The following is a 12,922-nucleotide window of genomic DNA, read 5'->3' as shown; positions in this document are numbered from 1 at the left end:
GAGCCTGGCAGCACGCGAGCGAGGTCCGTAGGCAGGAAACGCATCGCCAGGCGCCCCAAGCTGCTTCTGACCGTCCCCCGGGCGCCTGGCCTGGCCTCCCGAGCTGCTGGGACAGCAGGGTCCGGGTGGGGGCTTGGGCGCCCTTGGGCGAGCACTCGGGGAGAGCCCCGGGGCTGCCGGCGTGGGGCTGCCCGCATGGCATCCTTCTCGCCCCAGGCTTCCCCATCTTCTGCTCCTTCCCCTTCATCTTCCTCCATTCGGGTCAAGCCCGGCTGCTCGGTGCTGGGCGGTGCCCAGGGGAAGGCCGGGCTCGAGGGCAGCGCCGGTGAGCGACGTGGGCTGGGGAAGGTGTGACCGCGTTTGGTGGTGGCACCGTCTTTGGGGATTTTATGGTGCGAGTGGAGCAAAACCCTGCTGACGGGGGCTTTTCCAGAAGTGCCTGCCTTTGGCCGAACTTTGGGTTTTCGCAGGGCTGGCAGAGGGGATTTGCTGCTAAATTTTAGATCTTTACTCTGAGACGAAGAGAGGGAAGAGCAGGTTGGTGTTGTGTTAGGTTTATGGTTGGACTCGATGATCTTAAAGGTCTTTTCCAACCTATATGATTCTGTGATTCTGTGAATGTAGGACAGATGCCAGAAGTCGAAAGAGGGCAGTCTGTTTTTTCCTGGCTTCATCCCAGAAATCCCTGAATCCTTAAAACACCTGCAGGCTGAAAATGGGAGATTTTTGCTGGCACCTTTCATGCCGGTGACTGCAGCTCGGGGAAGGCGTGAGACCTTTTTTTCCAGCAGGCATCGGACAGCGGGCTGGCTCTGCAGTGGCACGCTGGCACAGGCACAGTCGGGGCGGCCGAGCCTTTGGGGATGCTGCCGCAGCCGTGCGCCGCTTCCTTTGCCGCTCGGGTGGGAGAGCGATAACCTCGCTTCACCTCGGCAGCCGCGCGACCACGTGAACACCAGCTCCTTGAGGGGAAAAAAAGGCCTTTTAGGTTTCCCCGGGGGTTGGTTTGCTCTTGCAGGATCTGGGCGCTGCTGTGCCTGCAGCCCGGTTGCGTGCTGCAGAGCCGATGGGAGGAGGTCAGGGTTTCCCTCCTGGCTCCTGCTTGGCTGGCGCGGGGAGGGTGGGGGGGGGCTGCTTGCCCCCAGCTCTGCGTCTCCCCAAGAGCAGTGAGGGGGAAAGAGGGGTGCCCGGGGCTCGTACAAGCTCTGGGAGAGCGGCTCGTCCTCCGCAGCCTGCCGCGGCGCGCGTGCTGTCGGAGCACCCGGTACGGTTTTGCCCCCTCTTTGGGGCGCGCTGGTGGCACAAGTAGCTCGTGCAGAGGGTTTCCCCACGTCTAGGGGTTGCATTAGCCTCGTGACCTCAGCTTTTCTCACCCGTACCGCCCGCCGCCTCCTCTTCCCTCCTTCCTTGGGGAAGCCTGGCAGTGTTCCTCCCCCTGTCCCCTGCCAGGAATTCTGGCAAAAAATTCATCCTGGGCTGCCAGGCACCCGAGCTCCCTGCAGAGCCCACCCCAGCCTGCCCCACTGAGCATCCTCTCCCGGCACATCCTGGCCTGGGGATGCTCCTCTGCCATCGGGTGGGTTAGAGACAGGACAGGGTGGCTCTGTGGGAGGGCAGGGTGACCTGGGACCCGCGGACGCCCGTCCTGCACGGTGCAGGGGTGGGCGTGGGAGTCGAGACCCCCGCGCCTTGGCTTCCCCCCGGCTCCGGGGCTCCCAAGGCGCCTCGTGGGGCCGCTGGCCGCAGCCGAGGCTCGGTCGGTGCCGCAGTCCTCGTCCTTCCAGTGCAAAGGGGCGAGTTTGCCAAGGATGTCTGAGGCTGCGGTTCCTGCTCGTGTCTTCACCCTGACCGTTGGGGAGCTTTAAAAATACCCGTGAAAGCAAAATGAATAGAAGGAGCGTTTCTGCCTCCTGATCTCCGTTGGTGTTTGCAGGGTATGCAGATGAATTGCTTTAGAAAAACACATTAGCAAAGCAAAAGTTTATTCTAGGAAGTAGGAGGTGGGAGAATTGGCAGTAATTCTCCCTAGTATCCAAGGTATTATTAGAGGCTTATCCCTGCTCTGCACAGTAATCACATTGGAAATTTTTGATTAGAAAACAAAATCTAAATGAGAATTATGAATATTCATTAGGTGTAGAGATTAATATGCATAATTATGCAAATTAGACAGCAATTAAACACCAATTCTCTGGGGAAATGATTAACACAAAGGCACAGAAATAGAAGGATGTAATTTGAAAGAAGTTTCTGGTTAAATGAACAGTAAGGGGAGCGGAGGAGACAAATACACGGCGTGTTTGCCATAATAATCAGCTTTGCTAAAACAAAATTGGAGTGCGCCCTGCAACCCTGCCCCGCCGTGTCCTTGCTCCCGCACGCACCCCCGTCCCTGCCACCGTCCTGCGCCTCCGCGGTCACCGCCGCTGCGAGCGGGTCTCTGCTCCTAAAAGAAAATCTCTGGTAAGGCCCTGCCGGCGCCTCGGCTGCCGGCGCTTCGCTATCGTTGGAAGAGCCGGTGTGGAGGGGGTCCCCAGCGAGCCCCCGAGGCCCCTGCCGCTGGGGGTGGCACAGGGAGATGCTGGACACTGCCAGGAGCGGCTGCAAGACATTTCTCGTTCCGCCCCGTGGCAAGCGTGGCCATATACCCCCCGCAGTGGGGTTGGGGTTTCCGTGGGACGAGGCAGAGAGATGGCTCTGGCTGGTGCCGTCCACGCTGCTCAGCCTCCCGCAGATCCGGGATTTCTCCCTGCTCGCCTCGGCTGAGCTCGCAGTACCTGCGTAGCATCTCCAAAGCCCGGCCCCGCAGGGCAGAACAATGCCCACGCCCTGCCCGGCCCCCTCTCAAATCCCCGGCTTTACCCCCACGAGCCTTTGAACGGGGAGACTCCGACTGCCGCTCCCCGACCCCGGTCTCCCCCCGGTGCGGAGCAGACAGACCAGCACGGTCGGAAATCCTGCTGCTGAGTCAAGTCGAGGCTCGGCTGCCAGGCAGGGTTTCTTCCGTGCAGTCGTGGTGCCATCTTGAACTGCGAGAGCTTTGCTGATGCCCCTCCCTGGGCTGCTTTTGGTCCCGGTGGACGTTCGCCATCTCCCCTGGGTGCCTCGTGTGCTGGTAGCCCAAGAGGCGCAGCCTGGGTGGACCTGGCAGACGATGAAAGGAGACGATTTCCTACCGCAGTCTGCGTGCAGGCACATTGCAAAACCCTCCTGTTTGGTCTCTTGCCATTTTGGGTTGGATCCCCTTTACCAAGGATACGCTTGGCAGGGCTAAAAATGAGATGGGTGGGAGCGTGCTCTGATCGGCCCTGCGTTGACAGCACACCTTGCCCTGCGGGAGCACGAGGGGGCTTAAATAACAAATGCCCTTGAACAAATGTGACTAAGCCACAGGTAACGTTGTACCCCCAGCAATTCCTGTCCGAGGCTCTTTCAGGTCTGGGTGCTCTTTTAATCTGCTCGGGCGCGATGAAGAACAAGAGTTTGGCCTGTGACCTAGCAGCACCAGGGACAAAAATGGGGTCCCACTGGAGCATCGGGATGGGCGCAATGAGTTTTTAATTCATAGTCCCCTTCACCATCGGTCTCTGGGGAGAAGAGGTTCAAGGGCGCTCTGTGGAATAAAGCGAGTTAAAATACTTGTTTCTCCTCTGCCCGCTGTCCCATGTTTTGAAGCGTTTCCAGGCTGTGGTGGGATTTGCTTTGAAGTTTGTGGAATAAACTCCCAGCTGGAGCGGGAAGGTGAGGAGGGAGAGGGGAGGATCGGTCACGCCAAGTGGAAGTGGTTTATTAATGAAAATATTTTTTTGTTTGTAGAAGGAAGAGTTAATTTTGCGAGAACACCTTTGAGGCTTTGCTGATAAAGCAAGAGTAACCTTTGTTCTTCCTGTTTTTCGGTAGGTTTGGATGAAAGACCGGGATCAGGTTCCTGGGGAACGGGAGATCAAAACAGCTCCACATTTGACCAAGGAAGGGTAAGGACGAAGCGCAAACACCGAGCTCCAAGCAAAACAAACGGGGGCTTTACCATGGCTTCTCAGCACGTGTGTTTGTGCCCAGGTTGGGTCTAACCCTGGAACAGCTTTTCTTGCCCCATTTTGGACATTGGTTCTGTTAACCCTGCGGGGGCAACAGCAGGGAGAGGGGCCCCCTGTGCCCATCTCCCCAGGCTTTGCTGCCTTGAGGTCCCCCTGGAGAGGGTGGGAGAAGTCCCCAAACGGGGTCGCGGCCGAGCGGGCTGAGGGGGTCTCACCTGATGGGCTGCGCCTTCGGCGAAGCTTGCTGGGCACCCACCACGCACAGCTTTGGGAGCCCCAGGGGCCGACTGGGGCTTGCTTAGGGGGGAATCTACCGCGTCGGTCGGCCGAGGCACCCTCGGCGGGGATGGAGAGCACGGGAAGGGTATCGCGGGGAAGGAGCGGAGGCTGCGATAGCGCGTAACTGGGGCCTGAGGAGGGGAAGAGAGAAAAGACATTAACTTAATTGAAATGGTGTTATTTTGACAGATGCTCGTTTTTAATGGGTTTGTGTGATTCGTTTTTGCAATGGCACCTTTCCCTTCCCTTAGGTCAGTGGCAGAGCAGGCGCGGTGGTGTTGTTTCTCATTTTTATAGGCTTTCTCACCCCTTTGCTCCCCTGGCCTGGGGAGGGGGCTGCCTGGCTCTCACCTGGTGGGTGCCGAGCTGCGGGGCGAAGACAGAAACTGCCTGAGAGCTGCCAGCATGGGGCAGACCCCTCTGATGTCCCTGTTTTGGTGCCATATCCCCTCCCAGTGCCGCAGCCTCGTGCTGCACTGCCCTGCTCTCCCTTGCCATGAGGATAAGATCATTTCTGTGCCCTTTTTACGAGGAGCCGTTGACTTTGACCCTTCCTGCTATGGGAGAGACTGAGCTCTGACAGCCTTGCGTTTTGACATTCGGCTCGGCATCCCCACGCGCCCGGCGGTAACTCTCCTGTGTTGCTTCAGCAGAGCTATGGCGAAGGCCCTCACTACGGCGAGCACAGGGACCTGCCATCTCACAACAGCATATCTTCATCGCCATTCCTGGGAGCTGGACTAGTGGGTAAGTGCTTTTCAGCTGCCTGGCGGGTGCGTGGTCAAAGCAGGGGAAATCTAACGCAGAATGGCACGTGGTGGTGGGAGCGTTTGCACTGGCCGGTGTTGCTGTTCCCGATGTCGGACCTGCTCCAGAAGGTGTTCTCAAAGATGTTGTTAAAGGAGCTGCTGTCCAGAGGGTCTCATCAGTGCCTGACGTGCGTGACAGCTGCCGTATTTTATGTGCATGATTATTTTTCCCTGCTTTACAGTAGCACCCAGAGGCAATAGCGGAGATTGATGCCCGCCGTGCTGGCACGGGATGGGCTGAGTTTGCTCTTGGGAGCTGGTAATCAAGGGTGGAAAAGCACCAGGAGAGAGGGGGAGAAAAGACACAGCTCATCGTTAAGGTCTTGCAACAGGCTCGGGGCTGCTTTGCTTTCCAGCCTTGCAGCCCCAGGGCAGTGCAATCTGCAGAGAGCTGGAGGTGCTCCCCCTCGCTGCAGTGAGGTTTGGAGGGCCTCTTCTTGTGTCCTGCAAGGCTCCGGCAGCCCCGTCTGGCTCCTCCATCCCCTGCGGCGACTGGGCGGTGTGAGGAGCTCGTAGGGACCGGCGAGTGCCGTCCAGCCCCACGGGCTGCGCCGGAGACGGTGATCGTGCGTGACCGGATGCATGCAACAATTTACCCAGTTACCTCTCTCAGCTCGGGGGTGGGAGGAGAGATTAAGAGCAGAAAATACCCATCCTGAAGGGTTTAGAGAGCTCTAATGACATTAGGTCAGGAATTGGGGTTAGTCCTCCCCACCTTTGCCCACGCAGCGGTGTGGTTAAAATCCTCCAGCGAGTGTGGAAGGAGCGGTCTCAGGGCAGGGCCCCACAGCTAGTGGTGTTTGCTCGTGGTTTGAAGGGTGGGGTTAGAAGAGGGAATTGTGTTTGAAACAGAAAATCCCCACCACGATAGGAGGTTTCTCCTGCGGAGCTGGTCGGAAGGGGGAAGAGAGGAAGAGAGGAGAGGGGTCGTGCTTGGAAGCAAGCAGCCACGCGTTTGCTCCTCCTGGCTCACGTCTGGGGCGAGGGGCTCGCTCTCAGCTCTGCTCCCCCCTTTCGCTCCTCCTGCTGTTGGGGGGGACGATGTTTAATTGCCCCTCGTGGGTCCCGCACAGGCGTGGAAGAGCGTTGCCGAGCAGCTCCTCCCTGTCCCTCTGCAAGGGCAGTTATTCCTTCTCATTTTCTGCTTCAGGAGGATGTAAGCAAAGCAGAAGAGATGTTTCTTAATAAGACAGGAGAGCCTTGATGCAGTTCAGCAGGGTTTCTTGGGGGTGTGCGTGGGGGGGACCCATCCCAACCCATCCCACGCCTGGGGCCGAGGCAGCCTTGAGAGTTTCCAGCCGAGAAGGAGCTGCCCGGGGAGGAACACGGAGGTTTCCCCTTTGATGTGTGCAGGGAAGACGCGTTTGGCTCTCTCTCAAAGACAGGGCTCCCAGTCTTTGGCAAGCACCGCGGCACTCCCCGGCAAGGCTGCGAGCCCAACCAGTCCCCAGCACGTGGAGCCGGAGCCTCTGCTGCCCCGGCGGGTGATTTCCACTGGCTGCCTCCGCAGCGGAGGGCGAGCTGCGGCCTCGTGGCCGGCGGGATGGTGGCCGCATATCATGCCAGAGGCTCGAGCGCCCACCAGGGCTGCGTCTCCCCGTGCCGGCACAAGGTCTCGGCTGCTGGCCTGGGCGGTCGGCTGCAGCACCAGGAGCTCCACCGCCGAAACAGGGCCTGGAGAGGCCAGGAGAGAGCAGCCAGGAAGGGCAGGGGCTCCTCACGTTTCAAAGTTGCTTTTGTTCCTAAAATTAGAATGTGGTTAAAGTAGAAAACATCAATTCCTGGAGCAGGTTCCAAATTACATAAATAAGTTTTGCTTTTCCTCTGTGCCCGCGTGCTGAGAAGGATGGACTGGAGGAAGACCACGAGTGGGATTTGCTCTTCCTCTTTACCAAGCCGCTTCTGAAAACTTTTCAAGTGGCAAAATGATAAGTGGAAGGGGAGAGAAAGGAGAGCAGGAAAAAAAGCATGCTTTTGCATACGGTAGTGTAAAAGCAGTGGCAAAGTGGCCAAGCAGTGGCAAAGGAGTGAAAAGTGAGCTTTGGAGATGTGTCACTTTAGCTGCTGGTCCCTGGTTTCCAGCGAGGTCCCCCCCGGGGGCAGCGGGCCGGGCTGTGCTAATGGGGCAACTGAGCGGAACCGATGAATTTTAAAATGTGAGGAGATGGAAGGAGCAGATTAGGATGGACACGTCCAGTGGTACTGGGTGGACAAAAGGTGTGTGAGGCTATTGTCTAAGCCCTTCTCCAAAATCAGAATTCGTATCTCTTTCCCGCTCAACCTCTATTTCTTCAAGGAGGATCAGAAACTGCTGGAAGAAACATTTCGGGAAGAACATGATCTGTGTTGGAAATGATGGGCTTGGCCAGCTAGAGAGGGAGGCTGAGCTGAAAGGGCCCCACAAAGAAAAAGTGCACGTTGGCATCCCCCGTTGGCACGGGCTCCGAGCGCTCGTCTCTGCCAGCTGCCGCTCGGGTGGGGTGGTGCCGGCCCCCTCCGGGAACCTGTGTCCTCCGCTTTCGTTTCTTGGGTCAGTGCGGCGTCCCAGAGGCAGCCTTCAGCCAGCCCTCCCCTAACAACGTGCACTAGGGACAACGAGCACCCCTCCCGCAGCGAAGGGATGCTGCTGGCCAGGCAGCACTTGTTGGAGAAATGGAGCTAAACTGGGTTTTTTGGCTCTATTTTCCACACGCGTCCAGCAAATGGAAAGGAGGCTCCACTCTCACCAGCCTTTGGTGGGCTGGGGAACTCCTGCCGGCCCGAGCTTTGAAGGTCGCATCCTTTCGAGGGTGGAGACGTCACCTGCCCCTGAAGGCTGACGGCATTTTGGGGCTGTGGTGTGCAGGAGGGGGAGCAGGGGTGCAGCCGGGTGCTCCCCTTCCCGCGTGAGCCATTTCGCCGCTCACGAACCGATCTGACGTGAGCAGGGGTGCGAGGAGGGAGATTTGGGAACTGCAGGGTGTAGCGCCCGTTTGGATAAAGGAGCAGCGGAACGTGCAAGCTTGTTCATCCAAATTTCTTCCCGGCGTGTCCCTGCGCGGGGAGCCGGCTTTGCAGGGCTGGCCGGGGAAGCTCTGGCTGCGGGTGGGTCTGGCTTGCGAGCAGCGGCGATCGCGCACAGAAGCAGTGCGGAGCGTTGGTTTCAGGTGTATTTAGTCAGGGAGGGGGACAACTGAGAGCAGTGCCAGGGCAGCAAACTCCACGGGAAGAGCAGAGCTGGAGGGATTTGCTTGGCCCAGGAGGGAAGGAAAGCGGGTCTGAATTCGGGGGGAGCAGGCCACTGCCAGCACATCCCCGAAACCCCCGCGAGGCTGAGTCCCTGCCTCTCGTTCCTGCCTGCCCGTCCAGGCAGGTCCCTTGTGCCATCACCCCAGCGCACGCCCTCGTCCCTCGCCCAGGGTCCCGCTCCCAAGCGCGGCGTGGAGGGGGCTGCTCAGCTCCTGGGGAGGAGGAAGATGCTTCGACAGCCCACGCTGGGGGAGCCCAAAGCTCTGGTGCAAGGTGCCGGACAGATTTAATCCCAGAAGGACAGCGTGCCTGTTGCTTCCTGCGAGCAGGCAGCAGTCCTGGCAGCGGGAGACACCGGCAGTGGTGGGTAGAGGGACGGTTGCCTGCCTGCTCTGCGGGCAGCCCCAGTCCAACGCACTCTCGGGATGGTGGGCCTGCAGATCGTGGGGTGCACGCCTAGTCCAGAACCGGTTGGAATTCACGTAGCATGCTTTGAAAGGAAAAGTACTGATTTCTATTCAGCTGGGACACGCAGATGTGGTATTTGGGGCTTTTGGATGTTCTTTAGATGAACGTACAGCACCTGGAGCTTGGCTTTGGGAGGCAACTTGAGCGCAAAGCAGGAGAGACGCTGCACTGGCAGTGGGAGCTGTGGGTGCTGCTCCCAGAGCTGGCCTTCCCTGCCCTCAGGGCTCCCCAAGAGCTGCGGGTGACGCCGCTCACGCACTTTTTGAAGGGGATGGTGTGAGGGCAATCTTCAATCAGATGCTTTCCAAAGCCCAAGTTACCTCTTTGCCAGAGCTTCAGCTCCACAAGGTGATAGGGAAAACCAGAGCTGTCTGCAAGACTAACTGGACGGGAAGCTCTGGCCCGTGTTGCGCTGGATGGGATAACCTAAATTTAAAAAAAAAAATAAAAGTAAGTCCCTGAGTGGAAATACCATCAGTGCTCTGAATAAAAGTCCCCCCAGGCTGCCAGGCGAGGGTCGGTGAACGCGATGAGCAGGGTGCAGTGGCGATGCCTGCGAGCTCCATCGCTCCCTCCTCCACGTGTTCAAGCTCTGAGCCCTTGGTGCTGCTCCCCGGAGGACGGGTGACGTGGTGAGGTCTGAGCATCCCAGCCCCGAGCGGGGAGAAGTGACGGGGACCGTCCCTGGCTGCCCGGGCTGGTGCCGGGACACGGTGCAGTGACAACCGGCTCGTCCCAGAGGGTGCGGAGAGCTTTTCTGCTTGTTTTAAATCGCCAGTCTTCAAAATCCACCACTCTTTTACCATGCATCTTCAGCGGGGGCAGGCAGGGGGGGATTGCTTAAACAGCAGGGAAACTGATAAGCCATAACAGATTTCTTTCTAGTAATTATTTCTAGTAATTAGCTTCTTTTCAGAGGAATGTTTCTAATCTTATGTGTATTGTGAGCTGTTGTGGATTGGGTTCTTTCTGGACAATGGTTTTAATCTGCCCACGGACGGGGTTTGTCGCTGCTCCTGGTTTTTTAATATTTTTTTTTCTCCCCCCTTCTAATCCCTGGCTGTGTTTTTTCCTCCCCTTTTTCCCCAGGCCATAACTCTAATGGAATTACCGGTGCGGGGCTGGGGGCAGGCACGCGGTGGGTGGCTGTGCCGTGGCCGGGGCGGTGAGTGCCGGGGGCTGCACCGGGGCTCTGTTTCGGAGCGTGGGGACGGGGTGATGCGGGGACGCTGGGGTGAACTCCCCGCGGGCTGGCAGGAGCGCGGGGCACTGCGCCTCGGCGGAGCACCTGCCTTCCTCCCGGCAGGCCTGGCAAAACCCGTAGGCAGCACTGAATCGCCTTCTCTTGGCTTATTTGTACACATCTGTGAGTGGGGCTTGTCTTGGGGAGAGAAATGGCAAAACCACAAGTTTACTTAAAAGCGTGGTTTGCTCTGGTGGATGTGAGATGCTGCCATGGTCCCGGGCGCCCAGGCCAAACCCTGCTGCTGCCGGCAGCCTCGGGAAAGAGGAGTTTTTATTCTGCCACCTTGTCTCCGAGCCCGGGAGCAAATCTGCCTTTGGGAGGAGATAGTGCAAACGGTGCGGGGGGGTTTCTCTGCAGAAGCCCCAGGTGAAGGCAGGCCCTGAGGAGGCTTCGTCTGAGCCCGGCACAGCCGGATCCTGCAAGAGAGAACATGCTGGGGAGAGGAGAGAGGTTGGGAAATCACTTATTAAACAGGGTTGAAGGCAGCGTGGGCAGGCGAGGGGCAGGGGAAGGAGCTGGCAGGGGTGGAAGAGGCAGGAGGGGGATGCCAGGACTTGCAGTGAAGCAATGCCAGGAAGAGCTGGCAATACTAAATGCTCCCAGACTAAATGCTTTCCGGATGCAGCTTGCTCAAGGTGCCCTCCGCCGTGTCTCACCTTTGCATGCTAAAATTTGCAGAGGTAAATCCAACAGATAGGATTTCCAAGGGAAACCCCTTTCCCGTTCAAGGGATTTGTTCCCAGTATCTTCTGGTATGGTCCCCACCCCCCCCCAAGATCCCTTAACGCCCGTCTGCAGGATTTCAGTAATTCAGTCAGGAGCGAGATGGCATTTGGGGGGATTCCTGGCGTTTTCTGCCAAGACCTGCCTCCGTCCCGGTCCTTGCTGCGGTCCTGCGCTTTTGCCGCCTTTTCTGGTCGGTGCCGCTGGGCTGTGGCTGCGAAGGGGCAACTCGGGTGAGCCCCGGTGCAGCCGCGTTTGCCGCGTGTGCCAGCTGGCACCTCCCCGGCCGCAGAAACAGCACCTTCTGCTGGCAAATTCAGCTTTTTCTTGCCCAGCTTGTGGACTTTTTTTATTTCGATAAGCTAGATAACATTCCAATCCAGAAAAGTTTGCTGTTCTCCCTTCTGCCTTGTTTTCCTAGACAAATAAATGTAAAATTTCTACTGCTGAGGTTTTTGCTGTTTTTTCCCCTTTTTATGTGATGACGAAGGAGGGCGCAGGGGCCGGGGCCGGGGCCGGCCGGGGGGCTGCCCTCCCTTTCCCAATTTCCCCCATCCCGTGAGATGCCCGCTGGTCCAAGCGCGCAGCAGATTGCTGGCACCAGGCACGCTTGCTTCCCGCATGAACCGAGCGAGGCGTGAAAGACCATCAGGTGAAGGTAGCGAGTTTCGGAGCAGTACGGTGCAGAGTTGGCACCGGGTCGCGGTCCTTTGTCTTCCTGCGCGCCTGCCAAGAGCCCTGTCGTTCTGCCTCCGAGGTTATCTGGTGACGGCGGAGGTGTTTGGCTCAGCGCTTCAGCGCTCAAGCCGCGCGGGGAAGCGGCAGTGTGTTATCAGACGAGAGGCCTGGCTGTTGCTCACCAGATAAACTAGCGTGGCATTACCCTGGTTTTCCTCTGGTTTAGGAGTAATCGCGATCCGCCCGATGCCACAACCTGTTGAGTTATTTGTGGAACGTTGCCGGCGCCGCAGCAAATAGAGCTGCTAAGCTCTTTTAAAAATTAGGTCATTTAGGAGATCCGTCCTCTGACATTTTGACCTTTGTTTACTTAACGTTTAAGCCTCTGAAACGAAACGGCAGCGGCGCCCGGTGCGTCCGGCTGTCGCTGGAGGCGAGGGGCGGCGGGATGCTGGCGTGCTGCGCTGCGAACCCGGCGCTGTCGGGAAGGGGGGTCTCGGGTTTGGGGGTTGTAGTAGGGGAACCCGCTCTGAAATTTTGGCTTGAGTTCAAGGCCCCCATGCTAAGGTTGCAAAACTGAGCAGCCTCCTCTCTCTTCCTGCCTCTCTGCCCTGTGCTTTAAGGGGGCTTGTTTTGGGGAAATTTGCTCCCCCCCCCTTCATCTGCTCCCCAAAACCTCTTAACCGCGGGTGGAGCTGCCCGCCAGCCCAAACGTCGCCCCAGTGCATTAACCTGCATCTTGGCAGGCTTCAGTGATGGCTTTAGGTTAAGCAGATTGGCAAAATCCTCCCCCTCCCAATTTTGCTTACTAAGCCAGACCGGAGGCAGGATGCGATCGCCCCTTTTCGGGGAAGGGCTTTTGCGGGGGGTGGGAGGGGGCTGGCAGAGCCCAACGCCTCCCGGCCGCGTCGCGGGCAGAGTCCCCTGCGCCGGCGCGGGGCAGGTGCCGGAGCGGGGCTGTCCTGCCCTGGGTTTAAAGCCTTTTTGATCGTCATCTCCCGTTTCCCTCTTCCCCTCCCCCTTTTCCCTGGTGGCACCCTTAATAGGCTGTAATTAACAGCAGGGAAAAATTCCTCATATATTTTCAGTCCATTTTTTTTTTGGTTTTTTGGTTTTTTTTGTTTTTTGGGTTTTTTTAATGAAAAACTGTGTTTCCCACTAGAAAAATGCCTAATTTTGCTTTGGGCGGGGGGAGCCCCAAAGCAGACCGTTACGCTGTTGGCTGTCCCGGCACAGTGTAGAGGAGAGGGAATAGCTTCCCTTCCCCTGGCCTGGGGTCCTTCCCCAGAGCTGCGACGCTGCCCTGGCACCCATGGGTGCTGCTTGCCGGGGCCACGGTGTGCTCCGGGGCAGTGACCACGAGGGTAGAGACTGCGAGGACATTTCAGAATGGAAACATTTCACATGTGCGTTGGGTTTCTTCCCCCCACCTCCCGTGAAAACACTATTTTCAG

At 58.1% G+C, this 12,922-nt stretch overlaps 1 protein-coding gene across 17 annotated transcripts in view; it reads left to right on the top strand.

The window, feature by feature from the left end:
• TCF3 (transcription factor 3) overlaps window positions 1-12,922 on the top strand; it is a 75,098-nt gene that overhangs the window by 37,986 nt on the left and 24,190 nt on the right. For 12 of the 17 annotated variants that reach the window (XM_075523951.1, XM_075523948.1, XM_075523960.1 and 9 more), the window contains 2 exons: window positions 3,901-3,974; window positions 4,967-5,063. In XM_075523951.1, the coding sequence (XP_075380066.1) occupies window positions 3,901-3,974; window positions 4,967-5,063 (171 nt within the window). The remainder of the gene's footprint in view (window positions 1-3,900; window positions 3,975-4,966; window positions 5,064-12,922) is intronic. The other 5 variants (XM_075523961.1, XM_075523950.1, XM_075523962.1 and 2 more) reach the window with 1 other exon arrangement.

The sequence above is a fragment of the Mycteria americana genome, chromosome 24, assembly GCF_035582795.1.
Source record: "Mycteria americana isolate JAX WOST 10 ecotype Jacksonville Zoo and Gardens chromosome 24, USCA_MyAme_1.0, whole genome shotgun sequence".
Lineage (NCBI taxonomy): Eukaryota > Metazoa > Chordata > Aves > Ciconiiformes > Ciconiidae > Mycteria > Mycteria americana.
Note: the sequence above shows the minus strand (reverse complement) of the source record. Positions and strands in the feature narration are given on the sequence as shown.